The sequence below is a fragment of the Anguilla rostrata genome, chromosome 11 (genome assembly GCF_018555375.3).
Source record: "Anguilla rostrata isolate EN2019 chromosome 11, ASM1855537v3, whole genome shotgun sequence".
In the NCBI taxonomy this organism is placed as follows: Eukaryota; Metazoa; Chordata; class Actinopteri; order Anguilliformes; family Anguillidae; genus Anguilla; species Anguilla rostrata.
The window spans coordinates 26,322,641-26,347,871 of NC_057943.1; the positions used below are offsets into that span (position 1 = coordinate 26,322,641).

General features: G+C 43.1%; 2 protein-coding genes across 6 annotated transcripts; one reads left to right on the forward strand and one right to left on the reverse strand.

Annotated features, from left to right (window-relative positions):
- Nucleotides 1–5: 5 nt before the first annotated feature.
- Nucleotides 6–4,730, reverse strand: si:ch211-210c8.6 (uncharacterized). The gene is made up of 5 exons (XM_064299051.1): nt 4,610–4,730; nt 3,448–3,553; nt 2,963–3,069; nt 2,695–2,867; nt 6–1,097 (listed from the first exon to the last, which is right to left on the reverse strand). The coding sequence occupies exons 1-5, from the start codon at nt 4,728–4,730 to the stop codon at nt 822–824; spliced, it is 783 nt and encodes a 260-aa protein (XP_064155121.1). The 3' UTR covers nt 6–821.
- Nucleotides 2,920–25,231, forward strand: bin2a (bridging integrator 2a). Of its 5 annotated transcripts, none has more exons than XM_064299047.1 (16): nt 2,920–3,056; nt 6,075–6,229; nt 9,563–9,643; nt 10,226–10,280; nt 10,813–10,907; nt 11,045–11,140; nt 11,484–11,591; nt 12,485–12,570; nt 13,117–13,192; nt 13,918–14,000; nt 14,288–14,801; nt 15,864–15,911; nt 16,317–17,831; nt 20,136–20,205; nt 22,148–22,210; nt 23,991–25,231. In XM_064299047.1, exons 2-13 carry the CDS (start codon nt 6,128–6,130, stop codon nt 16,428–16,430), a joined length of 1,458 nt encoding a protein of 485 aa, XP_064155117.1. In that variant the 5' UTR covers nt 2,920–3,056; nt 6,075–6,127; the 3' UTR covers nt 16,431–17,831; nt 20,136–20,205; nt 22,148–22,210; nt 23,991–25,231. The 5 variants fall into 5 exon arrangements, with proteins under 5 accessions (XP_064155117.1, XP_064155115.1, XP_064155119.1 ...); XM_064299045.1 differs by lacking the exon at nt 2,920–3,056 and adding an exon at nt 3,732–3,968; XM_064299049.1 differs by lacking the exon at nt 2,920–3,056 and adding an exon at nt 3,732–3,968 and having other exon boundaries at nt 16,317–17,698.

The window sequence follows — 25,231 nt, forward strand, 5'->3', positions numbered from 1 at the left end:
CTTCGTGATTTTGCATAAAGCTGATCGTACTTTTATTTAGTGCACATAGTATAAATGGCAGGTGTATAATTCATATTTAAAAAATTGTCACAGTACAACAGAAAACCGCTTAACCCCGCTTTGTAACCGATATGCATTTTAAACACTTGGGATTTAGTGCTTTTAGTCTGTAGAAGTGCTTTGGCTGTTACTGGGTGCCCTTTTCACAGAAACTGCCGCTGGTCTCCTATTACCAAAAGCCTTGGGCTAATGCAGAAATGTTTTGCTTTGAGGTAACTGATGTAATCGAGATCTCTGTAATAACACCGCATGGTCCCTCTGCCAGTGATTGGGGCGAAAGCCTGATTTATACTTCATAAAAAATGACGTATTTTCAACAGAAGAATGTGTTGCCCGACACTTTCAGTGTCACGCTCCTCTAGAATTTTATGTCGCAGAACTTCATAATTTGTTGCACAGGTTGACAGCCAAATGGAACACACGAAATGAATGGTCAGGAAAACGTCATTATTTTCAGTTTATATGAGTGACATATAAACGGTTTTGTTTGCATCATTTTTTGGAACTGAAGTGGATCTAAAATGAATGCCTCCCTTATTTCACCGGGCGTCGCAATGTTTTCACAGATGTAAACAGCAGTTTGGCGTCTCGTTACCTTAGACAACAGAACCCTCTCCACAGCTCATTGCTGAAGTATAAATGCAAAACGTCCTGCGACACTCATTTGTCACACGGCACTTGTCGAAATGGTCATGCAACAAAGTATATAATCAGGCTTAACTATACGCCAAGATAAACTCCCTAAAAGGAAGCATGGCCTATCACTGGAGGCGGGGCCAGAGGAGAGGAGTGTTTCTGAGGTAGTTCTGGAAGGCGGGGTCTGACCCCCACTTCTTCAGGGCCTGCTGCTCCAGAATGGGGATCCCGCTGACGTGGCGCAGGAGGAACCAGAGGAAGAGAGGAGACACCACGCTGAGGTGCTGGACACCCCTCATCACCGAGGAGGCGGACAGGAAGAGGCCGGACCACTGCAGGATCTCCCCCAGGTAATTAGGGTGCCGGCTGTACGCCCACAGCCCGCTCTGGATGAATTTCCCCTGTTGAAGGAGAGATGTACAGGACAATTTAATGGCATGCAAAACAATACAGGATTGGTTGAGGCGAAGGATGATGGGTTTACAAACTTGCTAGCTTTCTGCTTACTGTCCACTGTAGTGTGCTTTTTTAAATGATAAAGGCCCTACTAAAGCCGCGTTTCCACCAAAATTACCCGGAACTTTCAGTCCCAGGAACTACTTTACCAGGAACTAAAAGGTTCCTTCAGCTAATGGTTGTCTGCGTTTCCACCGGGGTCTAAAGTACCGCGAAGATTAGGCAAATTAGCCCACTGACGTATGAAAAAGCAACGTTGTCGTCGGTCCGTCTGTCATATGATTTCTTCCGTAACCCCATACTACCACCGAAGTAGCCTACATTATTTTCTAATAACCGGGACAGCCCGGAAGGGTTTATTCCACTTATACAACGGTTTACCAACAATGACTATATATGGTTACTTTTGTATTTATTGATTTTCATATATCCTCTCAAACACATTCATTATGTTTTATGCGAACATTCGCTTTCATGTCTTGACATCCGAAGCGACAGAATGCATTCACATTTATATGTATAACTGGCAACAACAGCAGAAAACATGCACACGTTGTAAACAATGTGCTGTTTGATTACTTTCTCGTCGTCAATTCCATATAGGCTAATGGCAAAATGACAAGAATAGAACGAAAACTCGGACTTGCGTGAAAATGTAAATTAGTAGTGGTACAGCCACCGTTTGCTTTCCTTCGAAGTTACTGCTAGCCGAGCAGCGAAGTGTGCCCTCCAGATGCGAACCATGCACCATAAATTAGTCCATAGTCTTCCTGGTCTTTTCGTGGAATTGAAAAATGGCAGTACAATTGAGTAAAATTACGGCAGTCTGAAAAAGCTAAAGGGAAGATTACTAGAATTAACCTGTTATTTTACCCGGATAAAAAGTGCGGATGGTGATTTCCAGTTTGCTTGTACTGTATCACCAATGTTAATTATGCAGAACTACCGCATACCTCACATAAATGTATCAAACGTTTTGAGTCAATTACAACGGGCTAACAAAGAAAATCCGGAAGAAAATATTCAGCAACCGAATTAATCCGTTTGAATGTTTTGGTAGCCTACGTAATATGCTGTCCCAGCACGAATGCTTAGTATTTTATAAAACGAATACTAAAGCAAGAAAAGAACAGAAGAGCACACGTTATAATTCCAAGACGTTGGCAGGCTATAACGAAAACTAGGCTACTGCGCCGCATAACGTACAAGTTTGATTTGAAGTTATTATGAAAATAAATTGGTTTGCGCGCTTCATATTTTCAAACATGGCGGGTAATGGCGGAAAATAAATACAACACAAATGCTGCGAGTACTCGACCAATCAGAAATGTTCAGCGCTGCAAGCTCCACCCAAAAGGTTCCTGTACTTTCGGAAAGTACTACCCCCTGAGCAGGAACGTTTTGGGGGGTAAAACAAAGCCCCCAGAACTAAATTTAGACCCTAGTTCCTGCGGTGGAAACGCTCTGAGTTCCTCAAAAGGTTCCTAGTTCCGGGGTATAGTTCCTGCGGTGGAAACACGGCTTAAAATGGGGGTTGCATACAGCGTTATCGGGGTCCTGTTTAAAAATCCACTTCTGCTGGTCAGCAATGGCCTCCGTGGCAAAGCCCAACCCCCACAGGCCCCACCCCAGGTAATCCCGCGGACCCAGGGACTCATCCCGGTGCTCATTGTTTAGAATCAGGGTGGGCAGGAGCGTCACGAACACCCACAGAGCTGAGAGAGAGAGAACGAGAGAGAGAGAGAGAATGTAGTGGGTGCTTCACTTCCTTTAGTGGGGTGGCTGAACTGCAGTTTGGTGTGGTTAGTACCTTGGACTGTCCAATACACAAAGAAGGTTCCGGGGCTGTCCCTGACATTGTTAAACCTGCGGTCGTGCCCGTCCTTCATTATCCGCAGAAAGAGGTACGTGCCCAACCTGCAGGAGAGGAATGCTGTCATGTTGCTGCCATGCATGGCCTTGTGTGATAAACTGATTGGCCCACGCTGTAAAGTTTTATTGCCTTCGGTATTGCTCAAAGACCAGCTCGTTTGCAGGAGACACGGAACAATCAAGAAATCGGAACTCAAAAGAGGGAACTCACTGTACTACTGAATCTCACAGAAATATGAGCGCAACCAAAGAGGCTATAATATAATCATTTCAGGACAGGAGGTAATAGCACAAGTGCAAACTTGAAAACCAAGACTGGAACCACAGACCTGTCCAGAGTTAGTCATTTAATTTAGTCATTGATACTTTTAAAGGAGTGGGGATTAAAACGGTTTAGTTTATTTATTTGACTAAAGCACTCACCTCAGTCCCCATGCTGTCACGAGTCCAGTTTGCACATTCTGCCGCACATGACCGCTTCCTCCCCATATCCGACTAAGATGGGCTAATAATATAAATGTACCGGACCCTAAAAATGCATTAAATCAACAGTTAAACGTAATATCTGATGCTAGCTCTACTTTGAGCACGAAAAACCGAAAGTATGGTCATTTTCCCACAGGGGAAGTTTTCCTGCTGGAGAACGAGGCGTGCACCAAGAAATATTTTACTCAAGAACATGCAAACTAAGTACCAAAGGTCAAGGGCATAGTTTCAAGTGCACATAGACCGAACGGTTGCTCAGGGCGCAAGACATCATTGCATTCAATGGCATTATTCTTTCATTGGATCTGACTGGTTCTTTGAAAATATACATGAAATGCACATTTTGAATCAAAAGTTGGATGTTGCCAAAGGATCAATTAATCGAGGACGTTCGGATAATACTCAGAATTGACAGTTCGCCACAATATTCTGCCAGACCGCTCTGCTTCTGTTTGATGGTAAGTTTAGGACTATTTAATTGGTTGCTAGCTGGAACCACACGTACTATAGGTCTATATGAGTAAATGCCAACACAGTAAAAATGTATAGTAGAATTAGCAAGGTCTAATGAAAATTGAACAGCTTTCTACAATTGGTTATTTTGACTGTCTGATAGCTAAATCTCAGAAGAACCTAATTTTCATTGGTGGCTCAAAGGTTTATACGATTTTCTTCTGTTAAGTACCTCATACACTAGATTAATGTATAAATAATTTCTTGCCTAGCACGAGTAGGCTAATGAGCGCTCAAAAGCCCACACGTGGAGCTGTACACCAGCTTATTCTCGACTGCTACGCTAGCCTACTGTACAGAGACTGGATCATTTGAAGTTCGTTGCTGTACTTATATAATCGTTGTTTTGTAACAACGATCAAATGATCATAGATGGCCCCCTAACAACAAAATGTGCGCAATATAAATGAAAAAGTGAAATGAAGTTATATTATTTTGTGAAACCTTTTAAATAGAGGATACCACCTAAAGTTAGGTTTCCTTGAAACATCGATTCTTTTGGCAGATCTCTAGGAAGCAAATTTTAAATCTGAACAAACTAACAATAGTTAGCTATATCTATATTTTAATACTCGCGCCGATTTACCTGCTAAGTCGTAAAATTTCTCCGTTTTCAGGGCGGCGGCAACAGCCCAGCCGACCCACTGGATCAGTAGATCGGTGGCAGCACATTTCACAAACGTGCTCCCCATGACGATATCCAACATATCCTGAAAAATCAAAATATGCTGTGACATCAGCACCCCGACCTTGGAGAAACCCCTGGTTAAAGTTCACTTCTCCGCAAGCGCTTCGGTTTGGCGTACGGATCCGCCCCGCGACCCGCAAGTACTTGTCGGGACTGTAGTTTTTGTGGATATGATCTAAATCCTGTTGTTGTGATCAGAAATGAGCGTTTTTTAAGTACGGAGAAGTGGCCAAAGCGTTGTCCTCAATGTAGCATAACGTTATGCGTTCGGCCATCCTATGTTTTTCGCTGCATTGCTGGTTTACCCACCTTCGTATTTACCACTAGACTATATCCCTGGGAACAACAATCCCCAACTAGGAGAGGATAAAATGGTTACGTGGTGAAAAACAGTTTAAGAATTAGGCTAGGTCATTGGGATTAACAACCTTTCAGCCAACACTTCGTGGAGTCGTGACCACGGTTACATCCGTGCATGTCCTCCTAGCCCCATAGTGAATGAGCTAATCTTTGCAAGCGAGCAATGTCGTCGATACCACCACTAGATGGCAACGTGGAGCCCTGCGAGCTGTTTTTACGGATTAGTGTATTTGAGTATTTTTATACGGTTTATGATTTGAGTCAGTTAGCTAATATTTTCTTTTTTTGTTAATGTCGGTGGGTTACCTTTCCCTAGCATCTCGGTACTCAAAAGCCCAGTTTAGATCAGAACCGTAAGAGCAGAAGAGACGAGACTGGCCTGATTATTTAGGGAATGTTTGACTATTGTCTGAGCGAATTAAATAGTACACAGTCCAAAACGACGGTTAACAAATTACATGACTGTTTCCATAACAACGAGTTTTGAGTTGGTTGAGCGGCGCTTCTGCCATGTCTCGTCAACTCTGCCATGACTCTGCCTCTGGACCACAGAATACAGTTCTATGCTCGGAGACTACAAAATATCCGATAAACTGCTTTAAAATACTAATTTAAAGGCTTCTGAGAAAATGATAAAAATCGTATCATGCAGCAGAAGTAAATCACAATCAAAGTGGAGTCTTGGGGAAAGGTACAATTTTCAAAATAATATTGCTTTGACAGTTTCACTGCTTCTAACCATCACTTGGGGGGTGTGGTGGGGGATTGTCTTTCCATGATGTGTAGAAATCACTGTCAAGTTTGGTGTGGTATATTCTGTCCTCAAGATGGCGTGGTCATAACTCATGCAGGCATGCACAAACACTCAAACTGATATTGTGCTAATGTGAGGAGCTCAAATCACTGTTGAAAAGATAGCAAATGTGGAACAGGTGTTGGTGTGTTTGTGTGAACTGGTGCTGTCTCACTATCCTCCTCTCCCCCTCCCACTCCCCTTTGAAAGATATAAAAAGCTGCTGCTGGTTTGCGAGAGGAAAGGGTGAAAAAGAGGAAGAGATGGCCGAGGGTAAATCGGACAGTAACTGTAATGTCAGCCCCGGGGGTGCCGGCCATTTCGCCAAACGGTTCCAGAGATCTCTCAGCCGGGCACAGGAGAAGGTAAGCCCTGCCCAGTAACGCGGTCACACGTCTGTGCTTCTGTAACACGGTCAACTGGACCATATTTGAACTGTCAAAATAAATAAGCTGTCAATGAGCCAGGGTCCCGAAGTTAAACAGTTCTGTGTCACATCTGCAGTCATCTGTCACATCATATCACATCACATTTAACAGATTGCTTTTTAATTCAGCCTGGATAAGACAAAGTACATGTTGTTTACTTTAGATTTCTAGAAGAGTAGCTGTTGCAATAGAAGAAGACAAATAACACTCTTTGAACCAATAACACTGAAAAACAAGTGGTAGAATGTACTGTACGGTTAGCATATGCAGCATGTGCTATCCATACTTTCAGCATGTAAACAAGTGCTAAGAATTGAAGAAGTGCTACGACAGAGAGGCCTGAGGTAGGCACAGGTACAGTTTGAAGAGGTGGGTCTTCGGTTTGGGCCAGGGACCTCACAGTCCTTAGGCGTCTTCTCCATCTTCGGTCCCTGTTGCGCTGCTGTTGATTTGCCCCTGCTGGGAGCTGATGCCTCTCTTGTGATGTCATGCCAAGGCCACGGACGGCCGTTCATTCCGATCGTACGAGGAACACAGAAACGAGTGGGGCCACAGCTGCCGCTAATCCTGTGCATTTTTTGTTGATGACTTATTGCGGCGTCATGGAGATCCAGAACAGTTACATTCCTCAGTCCTCGGCTGTATCTCACCCGGAAATGTTGGCAGTGCAGCTCTGCAAATGGAATCACTTAGTTTACATTGTACAGCAACTGGAGAGTATCTGTTTATTTGGTTGTATGTTTTTGGTTGTGTCATATGTTTTCTGTGAAAGCTGCTCAGAGTTACTTGAAATGCATTTTCTTGCTTTAAACCACACACGCATTGACAATTACAACGTTCTAGCAATTGTAAAGTCAGGAGGTCTTTGGAAAAGTTTGCAAGTGTCTAAAATATCCTTCATTTCACAATAGAAACTCTCTCGGCCAAGTGAAAACATAAACTAAAACAGAGATAATATCAAAATCTCCAGAAAAGGGAACCATCTGGTCCGATGATATAAACTGCCTTGAGGGAGAGCAGCCAGCAGGTGGCACGTTAGAGGACCTGATCGGCTGTGTCGCACTAAGCTTTCCTTTATTTATTTATTTCTGTAAACAGCGCCTAAATTGTCCATGATTGAAGTGTGTTATGATCTAAACTCGCTGGGCAAATGGGTAATCATGTCCAAGGACATAATTACACATTTACCCAGCTCGTCTGGGCCGAAGATCAATTTCAAAATGAAACAGTAATATCTATCAGTTACATTTACACAATGACATTTATAAATTACACAATATATTTATCAATTAGATTTACACTAATGCATTTATAAACCGTATTTAAACAATGAAATTTATGAAATAGACCCTATATGGTTCCATTGGGTAAATCTTATCCATTGGTCATAGTAATGCTGACTATTGTGATGATATTATAGCGCATTGGAATATAAGTTTATGTAATATATACATATCATTTGATAAACTTGGGTTGTGAATCCAAGGATGCAAACTATTTAAAATATGGTAGATGAGGCTTGCACTCACTGGTGTATAGTAATGATTTGTCTTTTTTAAAAATCATACTGTGTTTATTGGTTAACCGGCAAATAAAAATGCATTTTGGCTACACACTGTCATCAGTTTTCTCTGTGTTCACCAGGGGTGCTGGAAACGGGAGGAGCCCCCCCAATTTTGACCCCCTCACTTTTTGTGTTTAATGTCAGTTAGTCTCTTAGTTAGGGCTGAGGCCACATGCCATGTTTCATTAGAAAGTTTTAGAAATTTTTAGCAGCCTGTGCTTCATCCAGCGATAGCACCAGCAAGCATGTTAGTGATTGGGAAATATGCAGCTGTGTGTCTATGTCTCTGGGAGTGACCTGCCTGCATTCCTGCCTGTTACCAGCACTGCACACAATCTATGACAGGCTGTATGCTGTGCTGACAGATGTACAGTCTGTGACAGGCTGTATGCTGTGCTGACAGATGTACAGTCTGTGACAGGCTGTGTGCTGTGCTGACAGACGTACAGTCTGCGACAGGCTGTGTGCTGTGCTGACAGACGTAAAGTCTGTGAGAGGCTGTTTGCTGTCCTGACAGACACAGTCTGCGACAGGCTGTATGCTGTGCTGACAGATGTACAGTCTGCGACAGGCTGTGTGCTATGCTGACAGATGTAAAGTCTGTGACAGGCTGTGTGCTGTGCTGACAGACACAGTCTATGATAGGCTGTGCGCTGTGCTGACAGACGTAAAGTCTGTGACAGGCTGTTTGCTGTGCTGACAGACACAGTCTGCGACAGGCTGTGTGCTGTGCTGACAGACGTAAAGTTTGTGGCAGGCTGGTGGTTCCGTTTGCCCCTCCTCATGCCTCGAATCCAAGTGAATGGGAAAGTCATGACAGTCATATGACAGCCACTAGTCTCATAGTCACATTCAGCGCTTACCGACGTTGGTCGGCAGCATGGTGAAACGACCTTTATGGAGGATGCCTGCGGTTGCTGCTTTGTTTTATTGGTGTACTCTGTTCAAAACCCTTTTAGGGTTAAAAAGGCAGGGTTATCACAAATGGCACCCAAGTTTACATTTCCTTTCATCACCATGATTTAATTTCCGTTTATTTTTCTAGCCCAGGGCCTAACTTCTACTTTAGGCGTGACTATTTTTTTTGGCACATTACACGTGTAAAAACAATCCCCAAAAAATACTGCACAGTAGAAAATCATTAAATATCAGACAGCCACACAGGTTTAATACAGTCCCTTCCCTTTAAAGATCAAACCTGGAACCCTTTTCTTTCTTAACCCCTTAGCTCCGCCTTCATAGTAAGAGAGGAGAACGCCAGTTCAAACTGAGCCAAAGTTAGCCTGTGAGAATGTGTTTTAAACACCCCTGAGGTGCAGTGTAGGTTTCTGTGCTCTGACACTACACCAGTGTCAAACTGCACCGGCAGAGCTCACTCAGTCTGCTTCCTGTCTCAGGTCCACTTCCTATCCCATGGGCCCTTGCAGCAGGATTTGGACCTTTTCACCAGAATGGATATAAACAATGGTGTGAAGTCAAGCTGTGATTTTGCTTATTGCACACAATCTTCATTGCACCAAAACTGTTCTAAGGGGCTGTGTTGACAAAAAGAAATGTACTCAATGAATGGAGTGGAGCCAAGGGTCTGTTGAATGTTGTTGTGAAATTATAAAGTTGCTTAAAAGGCACTCATGCACATGTTTTAGAGTGTTTATTATTTTAAGAGGATTGGGTTGGAAGAGGTGACATTTTGATGTGAATTGCAGGTATTGCAGAAACTGGGGAAGAGTGCGGAGACCAAAGATGAACAGTTTGACCTGTACGTCCAGAATCTGATGAAACAGCAGGTACAGAAAGCTAAAGATCCCCATTTTTTTCCACACTGTCATGCAACTGCTCCCTAAAAAAAACCCCCTGGCTGCTCCCAGCGCCTGCCTGCGATACCATTTCTCTGTGACACGCAAAAGAGTGGAAGGCCTGGCTGGAGGAACAGGTCGCTAGGTCATGCAGCAGAACTGGAGAAGCTGGGGCTGTTTGGGGCCCAGCTTGACACAGTGCCTGATACTCTGGGCTGTATATGAATGAGGAGCTCTGATGGACTACTCTATGGCCTGTTCTCATCATCATATATTCGTGTTCTGTTGTTGTGGTACATGCATTAGTTTTTATTTTCTAGAAACCACAGAAAAGGAAATGAGGACATGTTTGTGCAGTACCTTTAACAGTGAATTATGTGCTGGGATGCACTTAACTCACAGGATCACAGGATATGTCCCTGTTAAGAAAGATCTTTTTTTTCCACAACCATTTATAACATTAATCAGCCATTGATCAGTACAGTTTGTGGTGAATTATTTGTGGGATTTTATCTGATGGCTGAAATTGTTTGTCATTTTGTTTGTAACGTTTTGGTTCTTCTCTACCCACAGACCGATGGGAACAGATTATTCAAAGACCTGAAAACATACTACAACTCTGTGAAAGGTACACTCTGCTTCTAGTCCTCACATTGATCGAAATGCTTGTGATAAAGTTGTTTCCTGGAATTAAGAGAGATGGATGAGATGTGGTACATGCCTGAAAGTTTTTCTGACCATTGCTGACCATTGCTGCTCAGATCTTAATCTCAAGAACCGTATATTCTACTATGCTGAAGCGAACGAATAACTGTTTTTGAAAATGTTTTCACTTCAGCATGTTTTTGTCATCTAAGACACCTGTATTATGAAAAAAATCCAAATACTTAAAATAATTATCTTCTGTATCTCAGAATATGGTTTAGTTAGGTGTTGCCAAGACTTGCATAATGAATGATGACCTCATTTATTTGATAAGATCCTCAGTTTCATTTATCTCCTGCATGCTTTCATCTTGATTGCTAAACATGGTTAGAGAGAGTTATTATTTTAGTTAAAATTCCATTACTGCTAAGAGACTGAACCTGGTTCAGCACTCTCTGCTTGGAGTCACTGTGATGTTACTGTGGTGAAAGTGGAGTTCCTGTCCTGTTTCACAGCGATGCGCGAGGCCTCCAAACGCCTGTCCCAAACCTTGCTGGATGTCTATGAGCCTGACTGGATAGGGGATGATGACCTGCCTGCAATCGTGGAGGTCAGTCACTAAGTCAGTTCTCCCTAAGCCAGGGAAGGAACGCACAACATGTTGCCTTATATGTGTTGTGTACCACTGTGTCTCTCTATCCTGTTTTTCAAATGACCTCACTTCCTGTCTCCCTGTGACCTGTCAAGGGTGAGGACCTCCTGTGGATCGACTATGAAGAAAAGCTGGCGGACCAAGTCGTTCGCACTATGGACACCTACATGTGCCAGTTCCCAGACGTCAAGGTTAGTCTTACCGGCACATACACACACACGACACGTACACACACATGGCACACACACACACATGCACATGCATATGCACACACTCACACACACACACCCACATATACGACATACACACACACACACACACACACACGCAATAGGCACACACACACTACACATATGCCATGCATATGCAAATAGCATACACACCATAATTTCGAAATATTATGTTTCCATTACTCAAATCACTTTGCAGATGCACCACAGTACTGAAAAGAAGAATGTTCTCCACACCCTCAGTGCTCAGCAGTGTCTCTCTCTCCTGTCCCCCTTTCCCACCCCCCACCCCCCCCACCCCCAGGAGCGCGTGGCCAAACGGGGCAGGAAGCTGGTGGACTACGACTCCTCCCGCCATAACCTGGAAGTGCTGAAAAATGCCAAGAAGAAAGACGAGGCCAAAATAGCAAAGGTGAGACACTAGATGTGTGCCTCTCCCTGCAGTGCATGGAATTCCCGCCTGGGCGTAAGCATGTGTGTCTTATTTTAATTCAAGTCCCACAGCGAAACATAATTACTGTCCTGAGTGAAGTCTCAGGGGTGACTGTCAGTAAATATGAGAATCTCCATCAGCTGTTCTCCCCTGGCCTTATTTGGCCTCTGTAACAGTCTCCTGTCCAATCATGTTGCCCAGTGGGAACAGTAGGCATCTACGGAGAGGGCCAGTTGTGTTGTCTGGTGATGTGTAATTATGTGTAACTGTCTGTTCAGAGCAGGGAACTGAAGCCGCAGGCCTTTCTTACCATGCAAGACCACTCTGGCCAGCCCACATAGTTATCTAAATGATTGTAGTAAGTTAAATGATATTACCATCCTAAGACCCATGCATACACCTCCCCAAACACCCATGGCAACCTGAGAGAAATTTTGGCAACTGTGCTTTTCAATGTGTCTGCCAGTCAAGTTAAATGTTGCCTTGTTACCTCATGTAGGGAAATTGATTTGGTTGCCGTTTCCGTGCGCAATACACAATTACAAACTTAAAAAATATGAAAAAACACCACATCAAAGAGGCACCAATTTAATTCTCTTTGTAAAACCTTAAGGCTCCTGGAATTAGTCAAAATGAGTCCCCATATTTCGATTTGAACATTCAGGAGACATTCTGTGCTCTCTGTGCAGAAGACCTGGCCTCTTAGGGCGGAATCCGACTCTGAATCAGGATGATGTTTCCGTCTGTAACACATGGACACAAATGTAGCACTATCACTGTGGTTTGCACTGCCAGCAGAAACATAGCGTTAGCACTGTGCTTTGCGCTGAAAACACAAAGGTAGCGTGTCCACTGTGCCTCTCTCTGTGCAGGCTGAGGAGGAGTTCGCCTACAGCCAGAGTGTGTTTGATGAGATAAACACAGAGCTGAGGCAGGATCTTCCAGTGCTGTACCAAAGGTGAGACCACACCTGCAGACTGGGGCGACACATACCGATCAGGGCTGCCTACATTACTCTAACATCCCTCATACAGCCGTGATTGTATGTGCTCGTAGATTCAATAATAATAACAGTAATAACCATAATAATGATGAATTATTCTTATTTTCATTTTTCATGAACCTTAAGATTCTGGATAGGGATAAATTAACAAGTGTGTGACCAGGAGTCTGTGGCTGCAGTGATAATTAACATATGGCCATTTAGCTCATGCTCTTATCTAGTGCCACTGTAAATACTATCCATCTCTTCAGCCATTATAGTATACTGTCACCTGAACAGGTTTATCTGTTAACATTTATATCCAATAAAAAATATCAATAAGTTATAAAAAGGCAGGTATTTCAATTATTGTAAAGTATGCTAAACCAAACATGTTCCCATGGTACTTTTTTCCTCACAAAGCACCCTTAAAAATAATTAATCCACACCCCTGTTTTTGTTGGCTACTGAATGTAATGGAAATCCCCCCCACCTCCCCCCCCACCCCCCATTTCCCTGCAGTCGAATCGGATGCTATGTGACAGTATTTGAGAACCTCTCCAGCTTGCAGGAAGTCTTCCACAAGGAAATGAACGCAGTGAGTAGGGTTTTGTTGGCCGTGTCTGCCAGGATTGTGGTCTGGAAGTTAGTGAGCCTTCAGGCAGGGGATTCGTACTGTATAAATGTTGGCAGATAAAGAGTCCATCTGATCTGCTGTGCTTGACTGCCTAACCCTCGACACCAGCGCCATTGTAGTCCATCTGCAGTGAATTCACAAGGTCGAATGTCTATATCAGTTACAGTGTCTCACAAATATATGCCTCAGTAGTTTTTCATTGTATTGAAATGTTTCCTTCTCTCTGATCTGCTGAAATGGAAGTCTTACATAGACAGTATGTCCGCTAAAGCACAAATTCCCTTTGTAGCGGTTGGATCCATCCGTCGAGGCATCGAGTCTCACAAGCCAATATGTAACTGGCCACAGCACCCCCTGGAGGGGTGCAGTATGAGCTTCACTTGTTGACTGCGTCTGCAGTCTGCATACATCAGTGGCATTAGCTGTTTCGTCCTGTATAGCTCTGCTCAGTGGTGGACTGTGGAGTGAAAAGAAGCAATGGCTTCATATAGTGCATGTGTGCCACCTTTCAAATTGACATAGGATGCTACAGCAATGAGATGGGGCTGTAATTTTAACTGATTTTCCTACATTGGGGAATTAAAGTACGGGGATGATTATCTGTTAAAAATGGTCACTGACTGTTAGGGTCAAGTCCTATGTGCTTATCTGTGCTTGTTCTTTAAGTTTGTTCTGATTTCTTTCAGTTCAACAGTGAACTCCATGGCATGATGAAGAGCTTGGAGACTCAGCACTCAGACAAGGTGTTCATCATCAAAGGATTACAAAGGTACCTTTTTCATTTTGGGTCTGAGGTTAGAGGAAGATGAATAATTTGCCCTTCTTTCAGGTGGGAGATGCAAATGCAGAGGGTGCTTCAACCATGTTAATTTGGGATTCATTCATTTTCTGTGAGTTTTACCAGTTCTATGTATAGTTTAAAATAATTGAAATTGTATCATACATGTTGAGCTGCTGGCAAGAGGAAGCTTATGTGGTTATTGGTTAAACTGTAAGAGAGCAGAACTGGGAGGGACTTATGTAATCATGTTGGTGTCTGTCTCCTCCTCTGTTCAGGTCTGCCTCTAAAAACTCCAAAAAGAGAAGGTCCTTTAGGATTTCCTCTCCCTTCCAGAATAGCAGCCCCTTCCCTGCTCTGGACCAGAGCATCAGCCCTGTCCGCACCCTGAAAAGAAGCAGCAGAAGCTTCAAGGAGGACCTGGAGGCCGAGCCGCCAGCCAATGAGCAAGCGGCAGACCCCACATCTCTGCCCGCTGAGGAAGTGGGCCCTGCGGCTCCAGAAGAGACCTCGAGTGAGAAGCTGGAGGAAGAGGAAATAGAAGAGGACGAGAAAAAGGAAGAAGATCCTACTGTTGACCAGTCAGACCAGAACTCTGACCAGCCCAGCGCCTCTCCTTCCACCGACCCCGGGGCTTCTGAGCCCCGTATCATAAATGGCACTCAGGAAGACCCCCCAGCACCTCTCGCAACCCCCGAGGACCTGGAACCAAAGGGGGAGGAGACCGGAGATGCCACCAGCAGCACAGGAAACTTGCAGAATGGCCCTGATGTTGACGGCGAAGTCCTCAAGGTGAAGGGAAGGGAATCCATCTCTGTGGAAAGGCCCTAACATATGCAGTATATGGTGTCACAAGTAGCTCCAACAATGTGTTTCAAGTCTATGGCTGGGGGCGGAGTTGGGGTGAATGTGGTCCAAGCCTAGTTTACTACGGACCTGGAACCTTCCAGTGCTGATTATAACACTGTTCCCAGGCAGTCTACAGCTGGAGATGCATTCATTTCATGCTCATCCAGCTGGTGACTCTTTCAACCTGCATTCTTGTTTTCAGACATAACTGACACAACAGGCAGCTGACCTATTGTGGAGCAGGAAGGCGGGGCGGTGGGAGTGTTTTATAGGGTTGTGAATAAGGTCACCGTGCTTTGTTCAGCCAGCCATTGATATGGTGATGGTTTATTCTTCAGTTAGTTTCATGATGCGCCTGTCCTGCCCATATGTAGGCTAGCCATATGTGTACAAGATTCTACTACACATGTTCAGAGCGAGATACTATAACAGTTAGCTAGAACAAGCATTTTTTCACTGAGGGATTTAACTAAGTAACCAAATTATGCATAGTTCTAGCACCTAATTGTTCCTGTTATGATTACTTCTTAAAGAAAGATGGCAATCATTTTACACATTATGTCATCAGATATGCTTATTTTTTACTGAACCAGTAGGCCAGCTCTTACATTGGGGTTATTTTGCCTTAAAATATTCCAGGAAGCAGGGTGGAAACTTTAGCAAGGGAATATGATGTGCAATCTGAGCTGACAGCTCACAATATTACCTAGAATTCCCTCTTTATGTGGAAATATTACTCAGCTCAATCTTTCAAGGGTGGCATGATATGGCAATACATGCTGCATTATTTATCCAGATTGATTTTCCATCACCGGCAGACTGGGAACCTGACCAAAGCAGATTGATCCAGTCTCAACTGGCCACATGATGTTGGTCTGTGGTTGGTCTGTGGTCTGTGACTAGACTGACATTCCGCAGCATTGGGCCTCCACTAAACTGTAACTGCTGGGCTTACACTCGGACGCTGTAATATGAATGTGTTTTCCCTTTGTTTCTCACATTCAGGGAGATATCTCACAGGATGTAGAGGAGCTGCACATCCGGGAAGAAGAGGTCAGTGTTCATTTTAAGCAGGAAATTTTCCTGGGTACACCATAGCTCAGTATTCAGTGTTTCACTAAAGTCAACACAGTTCCTCAATGACAACTGCTATTTTACTTTTGGAGCCATTTTGAAAATGACAAAGATTAGCTTGTCTACAGGATGGAATAGGATAAATAAATCACCCTGCAGTGACGTAATATTAATTATGAATCGGTAGTTGCTAATTGTGGGCTGCCTGGTAACTCATCCTGTTAAAGTACTGTTCCACTGTGTACATAATGCCCCACACTCTGGTATTGGGAGACCAGAAAAGAAATACTGGTCAAAAATTGAAGACTAAAACTCTTGTTAAACACTGTTTGAAAGAGGAGCGTCACGTTAAAATGGGCCCTGTGTTTCTCACGCAACCCTCAGGCTGAAGGCATTGCGGCCGGAGAAGAGAAGAGCCACCTGGTCGGGGAACAGGAGCCCCAGAAGCCCAAAAGGGCTATCCAGGCGGACGAAACCCAGGGTGTGGAGGCACAGTGAGGGCAAAGCCTTTTTTGGATGTCTGCTCCCTTTGACGCCAGGGGACAAACGCATACAGATGGAGTGACAAAAGGAAAGGCGCGACACCTGCAAACACCACATCAACACGTCGGCCACACAGCTTGCAGGAGGACAGCCTGCTGTTTGTTTTTTTGTGTGGTTGTCATGACTATCCCTTGCCCTTCGTCCTGACTGAAAACCTGTCTGACGTATGTCATCTTCATGGAAACCAAGACTGGTGTCCTAAAGGGAAGTATCCAAGAGGAGGAGAGAAATTGCAGTCGATCAAATTGTTCAATAAGCTGTGTTCAACCTTTATGGCCTTAAATCAAGCCAAAATTTTTCTATATTAACTAATCATACACTATTATTCCACAAAGGGGAGATTTATTAATCAAATTAAACCTGGAAATTTGGCACCAAAAGTGAATATTTTGTAGTTTGGTAGCACCATCACAAACACTCATTATCAGCTGTGAAAAGTTTGATATATTTTCACTGTATGAATGTGTACCTTTGAGACTGGTAGTAGTTTGACATGGTTCCATACAGAAGTCACATGGAATCTGAAGTGTCCTTTACATCCTTACTGTAAGTATATTCCAAATGCATTTTCAGAAGTTAATTTTAAATAATTTCAGTATAACATTTTCTGGGTGAATGGCCTACACCGGCTCTTGTCAGGGCAATTAAAATGTTTGTTGTTGCGGTTTTTTAATGGGTGCTGAGGAACACGCTGATATCCAAATGATTTAATTTTCTGAAATATGTTTGAAATAATTGCTTATTCAGGTTTGACAGCAGAATGTTTCTAACTATACAAATTTGATGTAAAATATTTTGAATTCACTCAAATAAAAGTGAAATTTAAGCAAACGGAGATGATCTTTTCGGAACTTGTTCTTGTTGTCAGTGTTACATCAACCTCGTGTTTGCCGACAGTCTCGTGAAACTTAGCATTCACATACATTTAAAAATAGCATGTTCTATTTCCACACCAGTGTAAGTTACACACGTGGCAAGTCACTTGATGGGGTAACTTTGCATTTCGTAGTGGCATGTAGTCATATTTCGCAAGAGTTATTAAATTTGTAACCCCATAATAAAGCGTTAGGGTATTTTTGTTCCTTGAATCAGGTTCATTGTCTTATTTTCCGCGGGGACGAGCGAGAGGCGGAAGGCTCATGAACGCGCGTTCTATGAAACCTCGCGGCACCCTCCGACCGTCTGCTTTGTTGGGACGTCTTTTGAAGTTTAGCCGCTGCCAAGTAAGCTAGGTTTATGTGTTTGTTCCGTTTAAGTATGTTGTTTTATCCAGCTATTTAGAGAAAACGATACTGTAATTGTACCTTACAGCAACTACTTAGTTAGCTAGCCAACTCCGGTTTCAGACTCGTCCAGGTAAGTTAAACATGTTCACACAGCTGTTTGTATTCGCGAATAGTTTGAAACGTTTTTAAAAGTAAGTCGTTCGTTTCAACTAGGTAGACATTTAAACTATTAAATATAGCTGTGTAAGACACCTATAATTAATATAGCCTTTCAACACGCGGATAGACATGGTTTAAATTGTTAATATGCCAAGGGGGCTTTCGTTGCCTATTTAGCGAGGTAATAGAACAAAAAAGGCGAAGAGCTTGCTCAAGCCAGGGTTCGAAAACTTCAACTTTAGTGAAGTGAACTCAACTATGTTGGGTTTAGCGTGTACACAGCAACGCGTACGCGTCATTAACATAATTGGCTTTAACTAGATAGACAATTGACAAGTTAGACGAAGCGAAACCAAAAAAAATGTACGTATGTCATACGCTGATTAACTTCTCAGAGGCGACACATGGTGTCATACACACGCGTTTCTTTACAAGCTTGCTCTTTACTCAATACAGTGTTGATGTGAAAGGGGAAATTGGTCAGCCGTTTCATGGGGATTGGTTTCTTTTGTATGATCAGCTCTGTTTGTTAAAGGCGTTGTTAAAAATTCTCTCAGGGAGGTTACAACCTGACGTTTCGATTTATTTTTTAAATCAGCAGCGAGCAAGCATCACACGTTTTAAGTTTAAAACGCCCCACACACAAGTAATTGCAAAAGAAGAAGATTTTCCTAAAAGTTTTTTTAAAAGAACATCTTGTGGAGTAAGGATATTTGCGATTTGGGTCACGAATATTTTTGCGGAATTTGCAATCATTTTATGCCTTCTTATGGACCCAGTAATTTGTGAACCGTGCATTGTGAAGGACACCTCGGTATTCTTACCTTTAGAGGAGTTTCGAACTTGAGGTTACTGGTTACAGTATTTTTTTTACAGCAATTTACCAGTGTTGAGAATGATAAATGCTAATTTCTTTTTATTTTTTATTTTGCTGATATTTTTATGTACTGTTTTCTAAACTAACGCTTCCGTGTAAGCCTATTGAATATTCGAGCCTCTAGTGCTTTGAGTTACAGGCAATTTTACGTGGAGTAGTTTTCAAAGAAACCAAACGCCAATATATGTTTTAGATCTAGTACAGAAAATTCATATTAAGGACAAAGTCTGAAAAATGTATTTCTCCCGTTTAAAAAATTGTAGAACACTGGGGGAAAAGGCCATTCAGCCCATACTGGATTTCAATTTACCTACTTGAGTATCCACAACTGCAAGCCTGGATACTGAGCCAGCATAAACAATTAGTGTACTCTTAAAATGTGTTTAGCTTTAGCAAAACAAAATAATTATGATTTTGTAAATAAGCAAATGAGTGGTTAAATAGAGCAGTAGTGTAAGAATTAGCGTTGCGTAGCAGCCCAGTGTGTTGGTTGCATGCAGCTGTAGAATCTTGTCTGTGGCATTTGGAGACGAGGTCAGACAGTTGCTGCCCTCATCCCCAGGACATTCCAGGAAAAAAACTGTTTTAATTGTCTACTCAAGCTTTGCTGTAGATGTTTAAAATTATTTTTATTTGATTAATTTGTTTTGTACTTGACGTGCTCATGCACCTGGAAGTTGAGCAGAGAAACATTTCTAGTGCTTTATCTTTAGCCGCGTACTACCTGATTGCGCCAATTCTCCAGTCATATCTGGAGGGTACATTCAGAGGATCATCAGACCCTACACACCAGCCAGACCTCTCCGTTCTGCCACCTCTGGACGCTTGGCACCTCCCCCTCTTCGCGTCTGCACTTCCCGCTCCCGTCTGCTGTCTGTCCTGGCCCCTCGCTGGTGGAATGACCTCCCCGTGATGGTCAGAACAGCAGAGAATCTCACCACTTTCAAACGCAGACTGAAGACTCATCTCTTCAGGCTGCACCTCTTCCTACCCCTCCCTAGCCTATAGTTCAGCTCACTGTACCTAGCTAGGATAATTTGATTATGTTAGTGTATCTGGCAGGATTGTTTTTGTATGATTAGGTGTGATTCCAGTGCTAGTTTGTACTTGGTAGGATTCTTGCTTGCTGAACAAGCTTACTCTACAGGGTTGGAGTCCTGATCGATGTGGTCACTTCTGGCACTACGATCCTTACTTCACTCTAGTGTTTCTTTTGCGCCTCTACATCATGAAACCTATGCACTTGTTGTACGTCGCTCTGGATAAGAGCGTCTGCTAAATGCCTATAATGTAATGTAATGTAATATCTGGTAGTTCGACACTGGGAAACCCTTTGACTTCAAAAATGTATTGGTAATGTCATTGTTTTTGATAGATTGTTTTTGTCATTTATTTCAGGTATTCAAACAAACCCCTTGATCTGATTGTTGATCTGCTGTCACCATGACGGTCACGCCACTCATTACAAGTAAGGGCGACTGTTTTGTTTTCCACTGGAAAATATTTATGCCCACACTCGCACGTATCGCTGACCAATGGTTTTTTATGTTATCCACTTCCTCCTGACATGGTATGTCCTGTAAAATACTGGGGAAATAGATATTGAAACCTGCCATTCAAGCTCTATGGGCCTTTTTGGGGGGAGTATGTTTGTTAATTTTCCTTAAAGGTGCGTATTTGTATTTTATAGAGTTAACTTAACAATAAGTTTTGGTTCCCTTGTGCTTACAAGTAAAAACATAGAAGCATCCATCCTGCTGCAGACCTAGGCCTATGTAGTGCATAAGTTTTTACCAGGGACAGCTGAACTGTGCAGTACTGTAACATGATTACAGTTGCAGATGTTTCAGTTAATGTAGCTAATATGATAATGTAGCTAATATGATAATGAGTCACATGTGGAAAGAGACGAATTGGAAGAGGACCGGAGGAGGACCAGACTGGTGCTATCTCTTATTGCCCTCGGGATGAGTCAGTCCAGGGTGGGACCACCATTACCTGAGCATGTGGTCAGAGGAACAGCATGCAGCTGATTAGTACCAGTCTTCTTTTAAAAAAGCGTACAGCAACAGCAGCTTTGGGCCTGTTTCCACCCACTTCAGTTTTAAAAGACATGAGTTGGGGTTAATAGTGAGAGCGCAGAGGGGAGGGAGGAGGAAGTCGGTAATGCATCATAGGCACATGGGTGGAGCCTGCGAGGGAGAAAACAATCCCGCACCAGTTAAAAAAATAAGATAAAAATCCTGTCTGTCACTGTTCTGAATAGGGACCTCCTGTAGCAAATGCCTTTGTATCATTGCTTCCTAAAGACAGTATTTTGGCAAAATAAACCCAACAGGACTCGAGTGCTGTCCTTATGCGGTTACTCCCCCGGCAAGGAACCACATCAACTAAATTATGATCCATGATCACTACTACTAACAAACTACGAAAAGTGCAAAATATAGAGCTACAAAACCAATAGAAAATGGAGCTGGAACGGAACAAGGAAAGACTGAAGGATTTCTAGCTAAACTAATCTAGAGGGAAAAAAACAATGTCCAGGCTGTTACAACTCGACTGCAGGTGGCTTGAAATGAGCAGGTTAATTTGTACATTTGTGTTAGATTGGTCTGAATACATAATACTTACCCATCAATCAAGAAGAGGGGTGGAGATGGGGCTTTACCTGCTTATGTAGATGCAGGTTTTTACCTACTTTTGATTCTCGGATGTGGGCTGGTCTCCAGGCAAAACAAAACTTTTCACCTTTGGGTAGCAGTGTGTGGCTATTTGTGTGCTCAAAATGCAGTAGCACAGCTTAATTAGATTTTTGTTTTTCTTTACTATGGGACTGATGTGATCAAATGGAGACAGGATAATCTGCTTTAGAACTTTTAATGTGATTTGGTGTTTATTACCCGTTTAAAGGAGCGTGCTTTATACTGTCATACAGTACAGCCTAAACTGCACACCAAGGGCTGGACTTACTAAGACCTTTAGCACGTGCCAAATCCTTTTAGCACATGAGAAACCAATAACATGACCAATGATTGGTCTCTGTATTTGTTTTGCACCAATCATTGGTTGTGTTATTAGCTAAAATATTTTGCATATGCTAAAGGTCTTATGAAATGAGGCCATAAGTCAGTCCTTTTAGCATCAGGCTGATAAAGGTTCTCTGTCACAGTGGACACAGACATGTCTATGTCATTTCCAGTGACCCAGAGTTTTCCTGTTTGGAAATGCAAAATGAAAGTGGAAAAGGTAGCAGCACATTTCCCTAAGCGTTTCTGTTTATAATCAGATTACCGAAGTGCTGATTTGGGCTGTGAGCAGAGTGTTGTGCAATCCCTCAAGTTGATACTAGTGTGCACAATGTACCCGCACTGGTTAAGCTACACTGATGCATTTTATGGTTTTGCCCTCAGCTCCAGATGTAATGCCGTACACCACTGCCGTTCCCCCCCAGACGGACTCCACTGTGATTGGAGGTAAGAGGGAGGGGGATGTAGCCTGTAGACACCAGCGCTCAATCGGGGCTCCACCATGTGATGTCTGTTCCAGCAGCTTCCAAACCTGTTCCTCATGAAGCTGTGTGAACACTTGTTTTTTCATGCAACACGTATCCAGTTCATTGACAAACCTGATTGTGGCTGAAGTTAGTGCGGTATGGATTGGATCTGTCCAAATCGGAAATGAATTGCATTTCGATGTAGTCTGAGTCAGATCCTGCCAGTACCGGATCTGAATGAAAACACAAGAACAGACTATTTCTGTCCTCAGCAGCCTCTTGTTGACAAGTGAAATCTGCCAGCTGCAAGACACCCTGCTGTAGAGCTGGTCATTGGGTTGGAACGCCAAGAGTAACGACCTAAAGGCACTGAATGGGGTCAGTGCATTTAAAAGCATACAAGGACAGCCACATATATTAGAAGTATAGAAGCCTGAATTGCTATCTATTGGATATGGGTATAAACTGGGCCTTAAATGACCGACCAGATTAATTTATGATGCCTTTATCCAACGTTCACTACAGGCTGCAGTGCAGCAGCTATTAAACAAACTAGTACAAGGAGGCATGTCTGATTCATAATGTCATTGCATCACAGACATGTATCATCAGTACAACGCTAATATTTAATGATTGCAATTATATCAATATTGACATGGATGTATATGATTTATGAAGTATGGATCAGCGGGCTGAACATTGAAAGGGGTAAGTATTTCAGCATTTTTCTGGGCTTGTAGGATCCCTGGCTTTCGGAGCTCTTGTTTTATATATAAGTCTTTCATGCAGGAATATCTTATGCTCCAGGCATTATGCTTCCTCTGGTTAACTGTGCTGCCTCAGACTGGGATATGCTGCAGACGATGCCAAACACAAATCTCACCAAACCCACACACAGCCTTTCTGTGCGGTTCGGCTTTTCTGCAGGCCTAATCCTAATGCGTGACCGCCGGTGCTGATGCTTAGAAATGCACCGATATCCATGATGGACAGTTGCCGATTTTATTTTCATGGATGGAAAAAATATATATTTGAACATGGTCTTGAATTCAAAGCTACAGCAAATGGTACATTAATTAGTGTTCTTCCTTCCTTAGCTGTAAATAACCTGTCTCACTGGTCACATTGGTTCAGGTAGCTGTGGGTACTGTTTGTCCTTGTTCTTTGTCTTGTTCAGAGCAAAAGGTAATCAGCAGACAAGGCGGTTTTAGAATGTTTTCATAAGAAACTTTGTTCAGTGCAAACTTCTGAGTTGTAGAACCAACTGCTGTTGTCTCAGCTTTTGAGTACAGCTTTAAGGAAAGGACACATCCATTTGACCAACATGGAACTAATTGTTGTAAAAACGGTCATCATATTCAGGGGCTTCAGAAAGTATTCAGACCCCGTCCCTTTTTTGTTCCCCCACATTGTTGTCATAGACTTTAAAATACATTGTTTTGTCTTCAATCTGCACACGGTAACCCACAATGAATGAAAATGCGTTTCTTGAAAATTTTGCAAATGTATTAAAAATAAAGTATTCAGAACCCTTATTCTGTGCTTTGTAATGGCACCTGTATATATAGTTCCATGTATAATTTATGTTTTGATGTGGACTGCTTTGTCTTTACTCAGATTTATTTAATTCTCTGTCTCCTCTGGTCGCTCAGTTTTGCTGTGAACCGGGCTTTTCAATAACTGATGCTCTCCCTGGTGTGAGTGGCTGTGGCGGTGTGAGACCAGAAGGGTTAAAGGTCATTCCCTGGTTGTGTTCCCAGTGGTGATCGCGCTGGTGCTGCTGACCATGGCCGGCCTGGCCTTCCTGCTCTACCGTTACCTGTGCCACAACCGGGGGGCCTACAGGACCAGCGGAGAGCCCGCCCCGGGCGAGGACTACGAGCCCGTCGACCCCAGCGACAAGAAGGAGTACTTCATCTGAACCGGGACCAGGACAGGTGCATGGAAACCAGGATGGAGGGAGGGAGGGAGGGAGGGTGGGTGGGAGGGAAAGAAAGGGGGAGGGAGGATCTTGAGTTTCCAACATCGAGCGTTGTCCCTTGGATGGAATGGGTTGTGGGCAGGCCTGATTTGTTGGAGTTCGAGGAACAGGCGAAGAGAGCCACGGACAGTGGGCGGAGACGTTTGGGGCCAAAGGTAACGGAGGAGAGAGGTGTGGCTCTTGCCTCCCATCACAGTACTGGCCCCTCATCAGCAGCGGGCAACCGACCACAGATTGTATATGAACGGGGTATTTAATGCTGGAGCTGGCGTTCACGCTGCCGCAAATGGTGCATTTTATTTTTATTTTATTTGCGGAGATTCTGGTGAGGGATACGATAGAATCCTGTGAACCCAGCTATGCTAACTACCAGTGTTTTTATTTTATTCCTTTATTTTTAAAAAAATCTTCAGGTGTCAAAATTAGGTCAGATATCACTTTACCTGTTCAAATATGTCACCTAACTTGAAAGTTACGTGACAACGTGTAAAATTCCTTTCTGAGTGTAGCAGATAAGAATTTGTTCTTAAGCACCAGTAACAGGTCTTTTATTGGATACTGTCTGACTAATATTCTATTGACTGTTTTAATCAGACAATTTGGACATAAGGCCAGGAATGGAAAAAAGTAGGTTTCCTTTCCTGCAAACTGCATTCTAAAGTCATCATTGTATGGATTGGAAAGTGACGTCACAGCTAAATGCCTGATTTCCTCCATTTTACACTTTCCTGAACATGTTCCCGTGTGAAAATGGAGGCTGTGGCTTAAACGGACTGATACAAAGATACACAGTTTTGTGACGGTCAGCACATTTTCTTCACCTCCAGCTAAAAGCAAATCCCTATAATCTGAGTGTCTTCTGAAGAGCATGGACTTGAGGTTGCGTGGCCACGATACCCATTTGATGAACTGTCTTACTGCTGCAAATGTAAAGAAATCGAGTGCCATTTGGTGGCATCCAATGCTGTATAATGATAACGGTTTAATGGCAGCCAGAATAAACTTTGTTTGGCCGAGTCA